General features: G+C 36.1%; 3 protein-coding genes across 3 annotated transcripts; 1 reads left to right on the plus strand and 2 right to left on the minus strand.

Moving 5' to 3' along the window:
- Positions 1-222: 222 nt before the first annotated feature.
- Positions 223-9,730, plus strand: LOC132187945 (protein tesmin/TSO1-like CXC 6). Its single transcript, XM_059602367.1, has 9 exons — positions 223-413; positions 2,123-2,230; positions 3,001-3,170; positions 6,606-6,952; positions 7,273-7,355; positions 7,450-7,532; positions 8,497-8,667; positions 8,794-8,877; positions 9,566-9,730. The coding sequence occupies exons 1-8, from the start codon at positions 223-225 to the stop codon at positions 8,874-8,876; spliced, it is 1,236 nt and encodes a 411-aa protein (XP_059458350.1). The 3' UTR covers position 8,877; positions 9,566-9,730.
- Positions 9,731-10,172: 442 nt separating this feature from the next.
- LOC132187698 (pentatricopeptide repeat-containing protein At4g21065-like) lies at positions 10,173-12,801 on the minus strand. The gene has a single exon (XM_059602095.1). It carries the CDS (start codon positions 12,672-12,674, stop codon positions 10,749-10,751), a length of 1,926 nt encoding a protein of 641 aa, XP_059458078.1. The 5' UTR covers positions 12,675-12,801; the 3' UTR covers positions 10,173-10,748.
- Positions 12,802-13,523: 722 nt separating this feature from the next.
- On the minus strand, positions 13,524-17,679 carry LOC132186841 (protein CURVATURE THYLAKOID 1C, chloroplastic). Its single transcript, XM_059600935.1, has 7 exons — positions 17,589-17,679; positions 17,305-17,410; positions 16,432-16,526; positions 14,679-14,765; positions 14,115-14,177; positions 13,874-13,911; positions 13,524-13,783 (listed from the first exon to the last, which is right to left on the minus strand). Exons 2-7 carry the CDS (start codon positions 17,402-17,404, stop codon positions 13,729-13,731), a joined length of 438 nt encoding a protein of 145 aa, XP_059456918.1. The 5' UTR covers positions 17,405-17,410; positions 17,589-17,679; the 3' UTR covers positions 13,524-13,728.
- Positions 17,680-18,090: the final 411 nt, after the last annotated feature.

Raw genomic sequence — 18,090 nt, forward strand, 5'->3', positions numbered from 1 at the left:
ACTTGAAAATCCTTGACATTCTGTTTGGTTGTCGAGAAAAGGAAAATGAAAGGAGAGAGAGTAAAATCCGGAACATTGCGCTTTACGTAGTGCTTTGGATTTCAAAGCATGGAAAACTTTCTGTTTCTTTCCCTGCATTTTCTTAGCTTCCAAACGAAAAGTAAAGCTCTTGCACATTCGTCTAAAACATCAGCAGCTTCTTTGTGAACTTTGAAGGTTTTGATGGAGCAAAGTGAGAATGGAGATTTCCCACCAAAACCACTAATTTCGCTTAGAACACCGGAGGAGACTGTTACAGAGATCTCTTCTTTCCCGCCAAAAATCCGAATGAAGCAGCTAGATTTCAGAATGCTTCCGGCTTCGCCGAAGTCGGTGGTGCCACATTTGCTTCCGCGGACTCCACTGTCCACAAGGTGAATATTTTTGTACTTAGTGCAAAATTTCCTCCCCCCCCTAGCTGGACTTCCTGTTTGGCTGCTGACAAAACCTAGTTAGAATGAAAGAAAAGAATTTTCAAATAAACATATAAAATGTTATTTGTTGTTTTAAATATTTACCAAGTCGAGGGGTGATAAGGATAGAAATCCTTGATGATTTAATTACCCTAAATCAAGGAATTTAGATTATTTGATTACCTTAAATTAAGGTAGGGGTAAGTGTAATTTCCCCTTATGAGAAAAGTTGATGAGAGCACATCCAAAAATTTAACTAGTATTATAATATAACCTTGAAGATTAACTAATTCAAGCTTTAAATAATGAAATCTATATGATTTAACTTTTATTTATTTCTTGTTCGAGGAATTTTCCAAAAACAAAATCTTAAATCAAAACATTATGTATAGATGATATGGTCCGTCTAAACAAGAATTCTTGAACAGTGAACGACAGAGTTGAGAAAACAGTCAATTTTCTTTCTCAATAACCATGTCTTTTCTGTTCTATTTATATTTTTTGTAGCTCTAATTGCTAGACAGAAAATCATTTTTCTAGACATGTTTCTTTGTGGAAAAGGGAGTCAAATTCTCTCTCTATATTTTTATTATTTTTCTAATTTTTCATGCCCAAGTCTCAAAAAATTTCTGATTAAAACATGAATGTAGGAGTTGCTGCACCTTCCATGAAGGTTCAGTGTGAGGTCATAGCACTGTATTGTTCAAAATCTGTTTGGAGTTAAATAATCATTTTTGTCCTGCACCAGTATATTTTTGTCAACTAGTTTACTTGAATCAGGACACTAAATCGCATTTAATATTGTTCCCACTCTTTTTTTTTAGTAATTTTTATTTTTTATTTTTCTTTTTTCTTTTATGCTTGCAAAACCATAATAGAGAAGAGTTAACCAAATAAAAAACCATGTAAAAGCTTAAGCTTATAGGAAATGATGAATTTAATCATATGATTTATATTCTAATACCTCCCTCACGTGTGAGATCAAATTCTCAATAAGTGAGGCCCAATACGAGAATATTTATATGAAATGAGAGGTAAATAGTGAAAACAATGTCCAAACTCAGGACTTCTGCTCTGATACCATATTAGATCATCACTTCTCCCAAAAATAAGGCATTACCTATTAAAAGAGAGTTTGAACCCACACGTGAGGGAGAATGTTAGAATATAAATTAAATGATCTCTTTTTATAAACTTAAACTTTTTGGACAAGTGGTGATTTAACATGTTATTAGAGCAAATGTCTAGAGTTCGAACATTTTTCTCATCAATTCACCCCTATTCCAGTTAAAAAATTTCACGTGTTGGGCCTCACTTATTGAGAATTTGAGCCCACACATAAGGGAGAGTGTTATAATATAAATTATATAATTAAATTTATCCATTCCTATAAGTTTAAGCTTTTATGATAAGTTTTGATTTAATAAAAAAATTGCTACTTTTGACCATTTTTAAGTAAAGTTTCTTAAGAAGAAAATAAATATGAGGTGCATAGAATTGTTTGATTCATATACTGCCCAAGATCTCTTGTTGCTTGAGTTCATGCTGTTTAAAAATAGAACTTATACGAAAAAACATTACTCTCTCTGTTTATAAAATTTTATGGTGTTCTGCTCTCTCATTCTGATGTCTTACTATTTTCCTTTAATAATTTAATTTATTTCATGCAGAAACTTTGAATCCCCAAGATCACAGCCACAGGCTAACATCAAAGCAAGCAATGGTACTCCAAAGCGTAAAAAACATTGCAATTGCAAGCAATCAAAGTGCTTAAAGTTGTGAGTGCTTCACATACTTGTATGCATTATAGTGTCAAAATGTATTATTAATGGAGAAACTTCCCTTTTCAGTTATGTTTCAGTTTGCTTTTTGTTTTTATTCAGAACTTTTTTATACTTAGCCCCTGTCCCAAAGGGACATTGAATAACTATAGGCAGGTGAGTTGCTAGGCTATTTGCTACATTATTCAATCATGTGGCAAGATAATAATCATGCCTCATCTTTTCCCTAAAAATTTTTTTAGCAGCGTAGTTAAAGAAATTGTGTGTTTCATAAAGCAGAAATGACCCTTAAAATCACTGGAGGTTCCTTCAAGAAACAAAGTGATTCATAAGCAATACACTCCCATGGGTGCTCTCCTTCTCTCTCCTTATTTAAAAAAGATTCATCTTTCCTTAAAGAAGTTTCCGGTGGTTGCATACTTGCATACTTGAAATATGGCATCAAGTTGGAGAGCAGTTCTTGTCAATAAGAAGTTATTTTTAGAAGGGTTTTCAAAAATATAAGCCGCTCCCTTGCATCCCAAGTGTTCCTGATATATTTCAGAACTATACCCTTTTGCCTTCCAAATGGCCTTTCCACCCAATATTCACCTTCAGTGATTTTCTTAATTAAATGCTGGATGATGAATCTGTAAAGTGTATACCATCCAACCTTCAAAATGAAAAGGATTTAATTTCAGGTTAAAGATGCCTCGTGTGAATACAATACAATGCATGTGCTTTACTAAGTCTAGTTACTTACAAATTTCTTATCCAAAAATTGTCAGGTACTGTGAGTGCTTTGCCTTCGGAATATACTGTGATGGATGCAAGTGTGCTGATTGTTATAACAATGTTGAGAATGAGGCTGCAAGACAAGCAGCTGTTGAATGTATTCTAGAGCGCAACCCAAGTGCATTCAGGCCAAAGATTGAGAGCAGCCCACTTAGAACTCAGGGTAATGGGGTAAGTACATGACAATTTTTGAGTCCTGAGACACCTATTGCTTGGATTACTGGATTAGTTCTTTTTGTTTGGCCATTGGTTTTTTTTTGGAGTCGATTTAGGTGGACAAATAATTGGCATGGTATATGATTGCTGGAGAGCTTCTCCAACATTAGTAAAGTAGTTTATTGGCTTCAGGATTTAGGTTTCTAGATCCAGGCAAGAGTAGCATTTTTCACTTGGATAGCAGCATTGGGAGGATCCTTACAACTGATAGTTTGAGAAAAAGTGGAAAAAACATTGCAGGGTGGTGTTGCATGCATAAATAGAATAGGGAGACAATATATCATCTATTTATTCGTTATGACACCACTAGGCAGACATTGTAGTGATGAACTTTGGAAAGTAATTCCATTGTTTTTAATGTAGTGTATTTGGGGAGAAAGGAATCTGTGCACTTTTGAGGGATGTGAATAACTGTAAAGAGGCTAAAGTTTTTGTTCTTGAGATATCTTTATGACGGCAGTTACTACATTTTCTTTACTGCATTTGTTGGATTTCTTCAATCTTTTGAATTTTAAATGCTAGATTTATTTTTCAGCTGTCCTGTGTATTTCACATGTACTAGGATTGCACCCCTTATTGTGATTTTGTAATGAAATTTCTTACCTATGAAAAAAGGTTTCTATATCCAGGCGAGAGTTTCATCTTTCATAAAGGAAGTATGGTAGGATCTATATCTAAGTGCATCATAGTAAACGTAATAGCAATTGATGTTTTAGTCTATTTATTGGGAATCCTTTCAATTTTATATGTGCTGGATCCCAATCACACACTGTCTATTATAGTTGAGGTCTCTTTGTGGTTCACATTCTTAAGGATGGCAAACATTAGGCAATGTTTGCTTATTCTTTGTTCTCAAGCTGTCCTCAGCAACCACGTATTTATATATGCCTCTTGAGGAGATGGTATTTGCATTGTATCTAGAATTTATTTTCTTGAGACAATTGGAAAATCAAAGTTGGCAGCAATGGGAAACTATCATCTTCAAGTACCCTCTGACTGCTGTTACTTGATCAGAAAATGAGTAGGGTGATTTTTACTAGTAGGGTTGCTCAGTTTTGCTGGTGTTTTGGCAAGTTTGTATTAGATTTATGTCCAGTTGCTCTTTCTAACTTCTATATTTAGGAGTGGTCTCAAGAGAAATTGTTTCTTCATGTTCAAAGTTCTGTGCATAAAGGTTTTTGATGTTGTCTTGACATTCAATCAAGTCATGTGGGCCCGTCAGTCTTTGAAAGCAAAGCGAACCTGAGGGTTTTATGTTCTCCTTCACATAAACTGATTTAAGTGCATTAAATACATGCTTTAGCATCCGTCTTTCGTGTAATACATATGCAACACATTCGCTTTTCAAAAAGCAGAGATTTAAAGAACCACACCATACACAAGACTTCCAGAGAGCAGCTGCCAAACACAAGAGTTAGAAAATGTTTTCTTTTTGTGAAGAACTATCTTGTGTCAAGTGAGAGGCTTTGGGTGTATTGAGGTTTTGGATTTGAGTGATTTTTCTTCACCACTATTTTGTACTGAATCTTTTGATTGTGAAATTTTCTTCTGGTTGTCTCTATTCGTGGATGTAGGCTTGTCAAGCCAAACCATGTAAATCTTGGTGTTCTACTTCTTTGCGATCCAAAATAATTAATTTATCACAAGATTAGTACTATTTATCAGTGCAGTAACTTTTTATGGTGGTTAGGGAATGAAAAATCTAGTTTAGACCCCATTTGATTAACCACAAAATATTACCATGCAAACAACGGTTTAAAAATTTATCACCACATGTATAATAATCAATCACAATATACGGAAAATTAAATGAACACAGATTTGGTTACAAAGTGAAAGCCTTTTGAAGAACTCTTCAAAAGTAATACCATTTCAGGAGCCAGCCAACTCCAAAAGGCATCCAATGTAGAAGACTTATGTTACAGATTTTTCTTACTTAAAACACCTTGTAACTCTGAAGACCCAATCTCATAACCTTGGCAAACGACCCTTTCACCACTCACCGCAGTGGCACTTGAACCTCTGGCCTTTTTCCCATATGGACCACCTTCATAAAAAAGATGAAACAAGGAGAAGGTTTGGAATGGTTTAGTCTCAAGAACAGTATGAAACCTCCCAAATATTGATGAAAAATAGCCTTTGTAATTGTCTGAAAGTCGTGGATTACGAGGCTTATACAGATGGGTGAAAAATCAAGGTTTTAGGTCAAAGTTGTTAAGTTTCAAACACTCAGCAGTGGGTCTTGGTTGATCAAGGCTCAAGCTTGGTCAATCGAGCTATTAGGGTTTCAAGTGAAAAACCTGTGATTTCACTACCTCGGTTGATCGAGGCATTGATTGACCATCTCGGATTTTACTTAAAGGACTGTTGTGCATCATCTTTGCATCACCTCAGTCAACCGAGCATCAACTGTGCCATCGACAAAGCCATAACGTCTAGAATTTGATACTTCTATTGACAGCCGTTTTGACCTAGTAGATATCAAAATTTGAAAATATTCATGAAATACAAAGTTGTAGCCCTTGGAATTAGCTTTCCAACGCCACTAAGCTTGCCATCATCTGATCTCAAAATAAAAAGATGTGGCCGCTTTACTCTGGCAGGGTCTATATTAGACTGCATACACATGCTCAAATTCTTATGTCTTGGATCAAATTTTACACTGTTTTAATCCTAGGCCTACAACTTTTAACCAAATATGTTTTGAATTTTACAACACTAAAAATATAATAGGGAAGTTACCTCAGCCAAGGCATGCAACTGCAATAATGAAAGAAGTGTGTGTTCTACTCAATATCTACCTTATTGCATTGAGATCAAGAAAAATCATATGAAGAAGAGCATATTTAACAGATCATGTAGTTAAATTGCTCATGTTGAAGATGTATTTTTTATGACCTGAATGATTCATTTAATCAATCATATTAAGTTATGTTAAACTAGAAGGATGTGGTTCTCTCTCTCTTGCAGAAAAAGTCATTGCTCAGTGCAATATGGATGTCAGTCTTCCTTCTCTTTTCCAACATCAAAGAGAAATGCTAGGGGTACTAAATTTTTTACTAATAGAGGCTTACCAAACTGATGTGTAGACCAATGAATGACTTACACATCAGTTTGGTAAGCCTCTCTTGCTAAAAAATTTAGTACCCCTAAGATTTCTCAACATCAAAACTACAACATAGATTGATTTTTTCATGTAAATGTTATATGATACCTGCCAGTACAATATCTCTTGATATTCATTTCTTTTCTTTGAGTTTACTCTGTTTGGTTGATAAATCTATCACTTTTATATCAGATACTCTTTTTTCTTTTTTCTTTTTTGAATCAGCTGATAACTGTTAACCAAACTGGACTGCTCTGGAACAAGTGTAGGATGAAGAAAATGTGAGTCCAACGGTTGGGAAACACAGTAGGGGATGCAACTGCAAGAAAACAGGGTGCCTTAAAAAGTATTGTGAATGTTTTCAAGCTAACATCCTCTGTTCTGAAAACTGCAAATGTGTGGGCTGCAAGAATATTGAAGGATGTGAGAAGACGCTCACTATTTTACATGGGGACCACTCTAATACTAATACCTGTATCCAGCCAGCCAATGCTGCCATATCTGATTCTATTGACTTCTTAGGCAACAGATTCTTTCCAGCATTAGGGAAAAGAAAAGGTCATGGACTCCTTGATTCAAATGAGAGGGATGCACAGAGTCAGAGGCTCATGCAGCATCAGGAGGTATTTTATCTAAGCGTCCAGATTAAAATCACTTATTTGCTGTTTGGTTGATGAGAAAATGTATCTGTTTTTTCCTACAATGAGAATACCTTCACTTTAAATCATATGGGCTTATCATTTCCACATGGATAAGCTAAAAAAGATCATCTAGCAATGTAATGTGAGTGAGCATGGCTGCACACGTACATGGGCTTTGAGAAATTCAGTAGTCATAAATCCACAGATAATGTTTATTTGGCTGCAAATACTCTCAACCTCAGTGGTTTATTGCTTCTCTTATCCATCTCCTTGCTCTAAATTTTTCTGTTTTCTGCATTCAGCTAGTGAATCCTCTCGGGAGTTATGATCCTGCTCATCAAGTTGTTGGTTCTACTTTATTGCATTCCTCAAAGTTTGCATATAGGTATATATATATGCAGTAATACTTCATCTTACCACTTGTTAGAAATGTTGTTCTCATTGTCCATAATAACTGATATTGCTACTCATGGCACAAGATCATTATTAGTAGACCCGGAAGACATAAAAAAGCTTTGCTCAAGATTGGTGAGAGCATCAGAGTTTGCTCCTATACTTGCAGGTATATATCGGAACCAGGAATGGAAGAAGCATAATTGGCTCAACAAAATTTAATTTGCTGTCAGTTTATTAAGTGATCAATACGCAATTATATGGCTCTCTCTCTCTCTCTCTCTCTGTCTGTCTCTGTGGATAGTCAAGTATTGGGAAGAAAAAGAAAGTACTTGGGGATCCATATTTTTTTAAGTCAGTATATTGGATTACATATTGCACCCATGCCTTTCATTCATGTCAAATATGTAGACAATCAGAGATTTAGATCTGTTATGTTAAATCACCACTTACCTCGAAAGCTTAAGTTGATAGGGAAGAGGTAAATTTAATCATTTAATTAACACTTCAATACTTCCATTTACATGTGGGCTCAAACTTCATTTTTAATAAGTGATGAATTGACTGAATTAGGGTTCAAACTCAAGACCTTTGGCTCTGATACCATAATAAATCACTACTATCGTAAAAGCTTAAGCTGATAGGAAGATGTAAATTTAATTATTCAATCAATACTTTAATATGTTCCATCAATATACTGCCTCAAATTATGAAATAGTTGATGTGATTTACATATTAAGAATGTGGCTATATGGTTCTACTTGTCCATATCTCGTCAATGCGTTACTTAGCATCCATAACAAGCATGGAGAAATGTGCAATTATCAATTGGCTTGGTTTAACATGAAGCGTATAATTTAATATCTTGCATTGCGTTTTCCACATTTTTTGTTGAGACTATATTGTCAACTCAAAGGATTGTATCTCATTTCTATTTCATCCATACTGATGTACGTAAATATCTTCATCATATTTTAGTCAACGTCATTATCTCTTGTCCTTAGTGGTTCTCAAATTCCAAAGCCCTTATGTTTCATTACATTCTTAGTGGGGGTCTTTGAGCACTTTTAGTGCGAAGGCTGAGCGAAATAATGGAAGTTTTGATTTCTGAACTCTGCATTAACCATTTGCAGAGAAAAATAGTGTGCCAGATGAGTGGGAGTTGAGAGACAATGACACTGCAAGTCTTCTTGCAGGCCAGGACAAAGAAAACTGCCAGGGAGAACCTGACACTCAGAAAAAGCCTGACAACCATCTTAGTGAGAATAGAGCTGATGCAATTGGCACAAATGATTTTAGATCTGGTAATGCTGATTTACAGGAGGGCCATTGCCTCCTGGAATAGTTGCATTGATTTGTGATGAGACTTGATAACATGTTTACTGAATCTTCTTCCTCATACCTGATTCTGAACCATGGCTGCATTGCAGGTGTCTACATGAAGAAAGAAAGGCTTGTGTTGGAACATTTCTTGAGTTTCCTTAAGAAACTCATCATGTTGGGTGACATGTAAGGTGAAGTTCTGTACCTTATTATTCTAAACATCAAATTACTTCAACCAGCTAGTTTTCAATGTGGAAAGATATCGGAAATTGCAAATCTCTCATTTTGGTAAGGTTCAACCAAGTCTGCCAAATATAATTTATTTTTGTCTTGGGCAGTGGATGATTTTTGTTACTTATTGGTACTTAATGACCAACATTGTCACCTTTTCTTTTCTGATGTATGAACGTACTCCAGAGGATGCTGCATGTACATGGCACTCGCTGGAGTTTGGGATTTATTACTCCAGAGGATGCTGCATGCACATGAACGAAGGATTGAAAGCAAACCATAAACTACTTTCGCATCCGAAAGTATTGTTTCTGCCTTACTTTGTTGTTGTGACTAGTCTTTCTCAACAAGCAACTCGACTTAACAACTCAAAGGACTAAAACAGAGGAGTTATTAGAAGTATCTCAGTATCTTTTCATTGTCATTCCACTTCTCACCCTTTTTCTCTCTGGTCCAAGGCTCAAGATTGAGTTGTTTATCAACACAGCAAGTAGAATGTGTTTGTTTAGACTGGAATCCCTTCTACCAGCCAATTGTGCTTATTAAATTTTAGTATCTTGCTCTTCTCAAGGACCATGGCCTTTATGCAAGAACAAATTGTTTTTCAGCCAATTGTGCTTATAATTAACTGTCGATGTGAACATGTAGGCAGTGGCATTTCAAGAAGCCAGAGCTGACAGGTTAGCAGGCAGGAAACAGAGAGTTGCAGTGGCATCCCAGAAAATTCTGAAAGAATTCCAGCTTCAAATACAGTTACTGCAACTTGTAGCAACAACGTACCGTAGGGTTTGTGTATCACACAGGACGTTGAGTACATAAAAACACAATTTGAAATAAGTTTCTGGAGGAGTTTAGATATCCTGCTGAGAGAAGTGGTTGTTCTGTTGCAATCAAATAATATGTTAGGAAAGATGGTCTATTCGCTACATTCTACCATAAGTGAAGTTAAATAGCTAGAGCATCCATTCCAATTCTCTTGTTGTATACACCAACAGTTCCTAGATTGTGTCTTTAATTGTTTCAAGAGCTTCGGTCATGCATGGACCACATGCCACAGGCAAATATATTTGAAAATGCTAATAAATTAGTAATCCTTCAACATGGATAACCTATACAAGTGGAACCTATTCTGTTGATTCAAGCAATAATGCACTAGTCCGTAAAGTAAGGAAAAAAAAAAATCTGAATGAGAAAATAAACACTGTGCTGCAGATACAAATAGGAAAATTAAAGTCTCAAGTGAAAATGAGCCAGATTGTTGAATACCTTTCTTTGCAGAAAGCTGAGTCAAAATCAAAAAAATTGTTTCATTGGATAACATAAAGAACTCTGGATGACAGCTTATACAATGGAGTGTACTAACAGAGAAATGTTTTAGAGCCTTGATCCTCTTCTCACAACAATCATTTCCATTACATAGATCATATGTATACATTTTTATCCAAAAACAGACTTGTACAACATCTCTCCCCTTTCTGATTTTGATGGCTATCAGATATTACTCTTTGGAGACATCTTCCAACTTTAAGGTTTATGGTCCTGTACCCCCATCTTTGAGATGAATGCTTAGGGCAGCTCTGGTAGTAGATGGTCCCTTCCTTTTATGAAACCCAATTTACTTCATCTTATTCAATAGTCTGCCATCATTTATATAATCACATATACAAAATCTTTGACTTTTGCAAGTTCCCTGAAGTATTCAACCAATTCAAATAACTAGATGTCCTCCACTCAGATCTCTACAATTCTTCTTCACTATCTCCTCACTACTTCCCAAAAAATAGCTTCTGTTGATAATGCTGTGACTTCCAAATGTTTCTACTCATTCTTTTTACCAAAAATCACCACAAGAACATATCCCATCTTTAAAATGATGGTAGCGATTGACATCTCTAATGGTGATTTCCCTCTCTGTGATCTTTGAGATGAACTTGATAGCAACATGACAGTCCTCACATACCCGCAGGTTCTTGGTTATCAAAAGCCTGGATCCAGGGAGAGTACTAATGAGTCCAAATGCAATTGCTAACCTTTCACTATGACTGCAAACCATATTAGTCTTCTCATCATCCTCCACGTCATGGAAAACTGATCCGATCCCCGGCACATAGCCAGCTTCTTTCATTCGTCCTTCCAGCCTCCTCAATTCCGCATATATTGCATCAGAATTAGAATGGGAATTATCTCCAGAAAGGAATGCATGGACTTTATTTTTCACTTCAATCCAGCTACAAGCAATGTTTTTCCTTATTCCTCCATCTATCATTAATTTTCTCACTCTTGCAACTCCTTCCCACTTCCCTGCTTGAGCATAGATGTTTGATAAAATCACATAATTGCCAGAATTATCAGGTTCAAGCTCAATCAGTTTCTCTAATGCTATTTCACCCAACTCTACATTTCCATGGATTTTGCATGAATTCAGCAGAGCACCCCATACACAAGCATCTGGCATTACTCTCATTTGCATTATAAGATTGTAAGCCTCATCTACTCTACCACAGTGGCCAAGGAGATCAACCATGCATGTATAATGCTGAACTATTGGATCTATGTGGTAGTCTCTCACCATCGATTCAAAAAACATCCACCCTTCATCAAGGAAGCCCCCGTGGCGGCAGGCTGCTAGGACACCCACAAAAGTTATGTGATCAGGTAGAGCTTTTTCCTTCATCTCCTCAAATAAAACCAGTGCTTCAGTAGCATGGCCACGAATCGCATACCCAGTAATCATGGCATTCCAAGAGACAACTCTTTTCTCCTTAAGCCGTTCAAACAAACTCCTAGCAATCCTCACAGAACCACACTTGGCATACATATCTACCAATGCAGTCTTTACCTTGTCATTGGACACAAACCCATGTCTCCAACTAAATCCATGAAGCTCTGTTCCTTGATGAAGAGCTGCAATGTCAGCTGAAGCAGATATCGCAGTCACAAGAGTTGCCTCTGTGGGTCTCACACCTGCAGATGCCATTTCACTACATAGGGCGAGCGACTCATCTGGGTGCCCATTTTGAGAATAAGCAGCAAGCATAGAATTCCATAACACAGCATCTCTTACTTCAATTTTGTCAAAAACTTGTCGAGCACTCTCCACGCAACCACACTTTGCATACATGTCAACTAAACCCGCACCCACAAACACATCCATCTCCCACCCAGTCCGTATCGCATGTTCATGAATCTTCCTCCCCTCTTCAATGGCAGAAAGTGCCGAGCATGCCTTGAGCACAAACGGGAAGGTAAAGTTATCAGGTGCGAGCCCATAATCAAGCATTTGGTTAAAAAGTGAAATTGCAGCTTCGTACGGACCATTCCACGCATACCCCCGAATCAAAACATTCCACAGAAATAAATTATGTTTAGGAATTCTATCGAACAAGAGGTGTGCATCACTTAAAGAATCACAAACACAATAAAGAGTTACAAGTTTAGTAGATATAAACGTATCAAACCCAAGACCCAGGTGGCAAAGGTGGGCATGAAGTTGTTTCCCGGGGTTGATCGCCTTCCGGGCAATACAGGATCGGAGGAGAGAGACATAATAAGAGGAGGGTGATTGATGGGTGGGCAACGCACGGGGCTTAGAAGAAGGATGAAGGGTTTGTTGGGGCTTGGGATGGGTGTGTTGTCGAGGGGTTGGCGAGGGAAAGGAGTGATATGGGAGCTGGGTACTGGTGGGGTGGAGAAGAGAGCAGAAGGAAGATGAGGACGGAAGGGTTCTATTTAGCTTTGTTATGGAGTGAAGTGGCATTTGATTATCCAAATCAGAAGAACATAGAGGTTGTAGAATGAGAAATAAGAAGAATCATGTAGAGATGATGAGGCTTTTTTGAATAGGCTGATTTTGGAGTTAACGGCTAGTTGCGGTAAACGCTCTAGGTGCTTGAATTACAAGATGCGAGTAAGTTTGTGAAAATCGTACTATATATACTTGGATAAAGCATTACCGCCTACGCCAATTAGTGTTATAAATTCTCTTTAGCTGAGTAGAACCACAGTTTGCTTGTTTAATTTTTACTTTTGGGAAGAGTACTCACACCTCCTTCAAATTAAACTCAATTTACAATGTATATTTAAACTAAAGCTTGCATCAGTATCTCTTCAAACTACAAAAAAAATTGCAATGTATCCCCTTTTGTCTTGCAAAAAGATAAAAATGCCCTTAAAAATTTTTAGTAAGACATAATTACTCCTAAGATTATAAAAAAAAAAAAAAAAAAAAAAATTATTAAAGTTTTTTGTCATTTGAGAGACATTGTAGATTTATTTGCAATTTCCCAATTTCTCAGCGATAATGGATGATTTGTAGGCTTTGTCATTACATAACTTGCATCACATTAGCCTTCCCTGAATATTTTCTCTACTCTTGATTCAAATTTCAAGTTTCCTTTCCTTCCATCATCTTAAAACCCTAAAATTGCCCAACATAAAGTACAAAATTGGGGCAGGCCAGTGTTGCAAGAACAATATCATGCTTTTTCATCAAATGCACTGCAAAAGCTCTACAACTTATTTTTCTTTGTATCAGCAATGGTAGTCGAAAAATGAATTTTTTTTTTTTTTTTTTTTTAAAAAAGATAAAACGAAAAAAAGAAAGAAAGATTGTGAACACCATCACATACTGAAATTTCAGTTGAAATAGTAAGATCATGAATTTCATCATGTATACCTAGTACAGAAGATGGTGGTCATATTGCCACTCTAATACAAATATCATCCCCCCTGCCCCCTCCAAAAAGAGGACCAAATGTTTACTAAATACACACCCTCAGTTGGAAGGAGTTGTTGATTACGTGACAGCAAATTCACTGACCCAAAATATCTGATATTGACTTGTTAACGATTTGAAAAAGCTCTTCCCTACAGACAAACAAGAACAAAAGCAAAATTAAGTACCAAAAACTCCAAGGAAAAGCAAAACCAACCAAAAGCCACCCAAAGTTTCCTTACCTATCAGGTTTGAATAGGAGATAGCGATATATAAACCACTGAAATGGATGGAGAGGTTCAAGTTAATATTTGAATGGCAACAGTGAAATATGAACACAACAGAGAAAATATCACTAAAAGAAAAGAAAACTTGAAGGTTTATAAATTATATATAGAGCTGATATGATGGATGCAAAGCCTTCAAATTGTGTTTCTCTTTCTCCATTCTTTAGCAAGCAACAAATTTGTATTGACTACATACCGAAGAAAACAGTATCCCGACAAATTCTAGGAAACTTGGGAGGAGCGGCAACTTGTCAATGGCCTGTTTACAATAAAGAAAACCATCAGAGCTCCTATTAAGTGGGTGTGGGAGGATGTGGCAAAAACTATGTGGAAGGATCTGCTATAAATATGACTAAATATGACAAGTACTATCACTGCAACTGATCTAAACTTTGATGGCTAATGTCTGCTAAATGATCTATCAAAATTGGTACAAGATCACTGGGAGATATGGCAACTTTTGATATTGGATTTCTCAACTGAAGTCCAAGGCATTTTCAAAACTGAAGGGCAATAAAGCATCAAATGACCAAAATAAAGAAAGAAAAAAATGTACAACTTATATGTAATCACTGTATGATAAAAGAAAATGGCAGATGTTTGTCTTTGCCATCAACTCTGTTCATCTTTTGATCACAACACAACTTGTGCAATGTCAATTATTAACTCTTTTTTTTTTTTTTTTCAAGAGATCTCACCAAAATGTCACTGACATATTTATTAGGCTGTAATGCAAAAAGGCAATAGTTCTGGCAATCACCGTGATCACATTTGCTGAAGCCCAAAGCGCGACTATTGCTGCAAACCCCAAACCAACAAGAGCCAACCGATCTTCAGAGTCACCCCACTGTTCAAACAAATAGAAAGCCAAATTATATACATACATATATGTATATATGTGTGTGTGTGTATACACATTACTAATAGACTTTCTGTCCCAAAGAAGGTGGAAACTGCTCCTTAATGTGAAGTAGAGGACAAACGAGAGGAAAAATCTGCAGAGAAAAGGAATCCTAGATCTGCGAACTGATTCCATCACAGGTTTACTACGAAGTACCTGTAAAACTTGACGAAAAAAGAGAGCCCTAGTTTGTAGTTTACAAACTGAAGACATGTTCAACTTTGGACAATATTAAGTATCTTTTAGGATTAATAATTTTACTGAGAGATAAGGATGCCCTTGTACACAAAAAGTATAAAAAAAGACAATCGCCCAATTGACTTTTACAATCTAAAAAATTAACCAGATGTACAACAACATGAAGTATTTTATTTTTTTATTTTTTAATGAAGAGGAACCCCTTCAAAGCAGGGTCACTTCGTGTACTCAGTCCTATCGGGTAAACTTCGGACCCGTGCAAAGCGCACCATCCACATGGATCGGGTAATACTCTGGCTTCACCCGCATGCTGGCCCCAAATAATTGTTTGCGCCCAAGGCATTCGAGCCTTAGACATTGATACAAACCTCGAGTAAAACTTAGCATTGAAAACCGGCTTGCAAGAGAAGAGTGCCAAAGAGCTTACATACACATGATTAAGATTAGACTTAACCCATATGGGACATTAAGATCGTAACATACCACCACGCTCCACAGCCGACATCTACGGCAGCCCACTCTATAGACACTGACCCGATGGTAGTTATTTCTCTTTTGGCGGCTCCACTCATCTATTAGTATTCAACAACTTAATACAATGCCTATATATAGTACCAAGATATTTTAATCCGGCTTAGACGCTGCCCCATCCATGACTCGACCACAAAGCCACAATTTATTCGATCCCATAATCTATGAATTGTGTCCGATCCCATAGATCCCATACTCGACGTGGTGGCTAGCTCTGATTTCAAATGATAAGAACAAGAAAATAAAATAAACGAAAAAGGATTTGTTATTGCATTTCTAATGATTATTCTTGTAGCCCAAGAATACATTTATAATGGATTGGTTGAGGGTTATCAAGGAATGTAATCAATTTGGGGTTAGGGTTTACTATTTGGGAATTGGATTTGTGGGAAAATGACTGTTGGTGATCTTGGGATTTGGGTGCTACGTTGCTTTCCTTCTTTATTTCCTGCCTTCCATCTTGATTCCTTTCTTTCCTTGCTAATTTCTTGCCTTATTGAGTGTTACCTAACAGACTTGATGGAAACACGACCAAGACTAAGGTTCCTACCTCTTGAGCCAACCCCTTGGGGTTGCAACAACATGAAGTATTATTATATGTGATAGAATCCATAAAAAAAGAAAGTATTATATGTGATAGAGAAATGAAGAACACTAAAAGAAAAAAAGAAAGAAAAAAAAAAGAAAGAAAGAAAGAAAAAAGCCCCATACAGATACAAATTTATCAAGTACACCACATCTTGCATTTTCCTATCAATTCTCTTTTATTCCTTATATTAACTGCTTTTTTTAAAAAAAAAATTATTTAGAAGAGCTTGACCATGAAAAGAAGAATACTATATGTGTGCGTGCGAGTGTGTGAGAGAGAGAGGAAAAAACTTACAACATTTTTAAAAGACTTAACAATACTAAGGGACGTAGAAGACTCAGAGCCTTCCCCAGTGGCCTTTACAGTAACAGCAACACCATTCTGTCTGTCTGCAATGTGAGAAAATCATTAACCACAAAAAGGAAAAATTGAAGCAGCGACCAACGTAATATTTATCATATTACCATGATTGAATTGAAGGCAAGATTGGTGTTTTACTACAACCTTTTTTATAATTTAAAATCAATTTTTTCAATATAAACTTCAACTAACTTCTACAAACTTAACACGGATCAAAGTCTAAAACATGTTCATAAGCATCATTTACTACTTCCACTACACTAAAGTTCATGTATGGAGAATATCATCTAAATTTAACTTATTCCATTCGTTTCTTGGCTATATTTTGATGTTTCCAAACCACCCACTCATCGTTAAGTAATTCAGTCCAAAATTTTCGATTAAATCAATGGAACAAATGTCCGCATATTCACCCAAATTTTCAATCCAGCTATTACAAAATAAATGTATATCGAATAACAAATCCATATAATCAAACACATGACTACATATCCCTAAATTTGCTTTATTTTTTTAGAGCCTGAAGTTAGCTCTCTAAATTGTAAAATAGCCAACTTTAAATCCACTCTGAAGTTAGTTTTCAATGGTGTCTATTTAATCATTTCAACAAATAGCATTTTAGTAACTAGTCTGATTCACTATGTCTTAAAATATTAAACAGAAAGTTCAAATGCTAGAAAATTATGCTATTTTTGAATCAAATCAGAAACTATTATTGACGCAGATGTGAACTTGAACTGAACCATAATGGTTCAACTAAACTGAATTAAGATCCAAAATAGTTCCTTCACAATCCAAAAGGCTCGCCTTTAATGGAAGAAATTGGCAGTTTCTGTGGTGTTCTGAAAACGTTTTTTCTACCATGTACCAACAATGGGGGAGGCAAGTGAGCAACAATAGAAGCCATGTCACTCTGCAAAGAAAAAAAAAAAAAAAAAAAAAAGAAAATTTAATCCAATAGCAAAAAAAAAAAAAAAAAAAAAAAATCAAATTCTGGGAACTGGGTTTTATTGTTCAACGTTAAAAGAATGTCTCAGGTAATTGAAAGTAGAGCAAAGAAACTAACTGGAGAGAAGGAAAATGGGTTTCACCTTTGAAGTTGCAAAGACCCAGACACGGAGGAGAGAGAGAGAGGACTGTATGCTCTATGCACTATGAACCACATAAATGTAAATGGTATCTCCGTGATTCGCCAGCCCACTCTAAAATTGGCCCAATCGAAAGTGCTAAAACGGAAAACAGTGTAAAAATCATTAAAAGAAAAAGAAATTAAAGAGAAAACTTTGCTTAGTAACTATGATCTTTCATCACTCATAGATTTTAAAATGTATTAATTTAGGGTTATGATAATTAAGTTTGCAATATCAACACTTTTTTCCAAATTCAATGTTAAATCTTAGCGAAAAAAAGTAAAATTTTCAAAATACTACAATCTTTTAAAAAAACATAAGAAAAAAGAATAACATAGAGACCTACTGTGAGTCGCCTTTGACCCACGGAGGGTCACAAGTGTCCCACTATGGGTCTGGTGTCACCCTCCATGGGTTGCGTCGGGTCAAACCCAAATGTGAGGTTAAGTTTTTTTTTTTTTTT

This window comes from Corylus avellana, chromosome ca7 (assembly GCF_901000735.1).
Source record: "Corylus avellana chromosome ca7, CavTom2PMs-1.0".
NCBI lineage: Eukaryota > Viridiplantae > Streptophyta > Magnoliopsida > Fagales > Betulaceae > Corylus > Corylus avellana.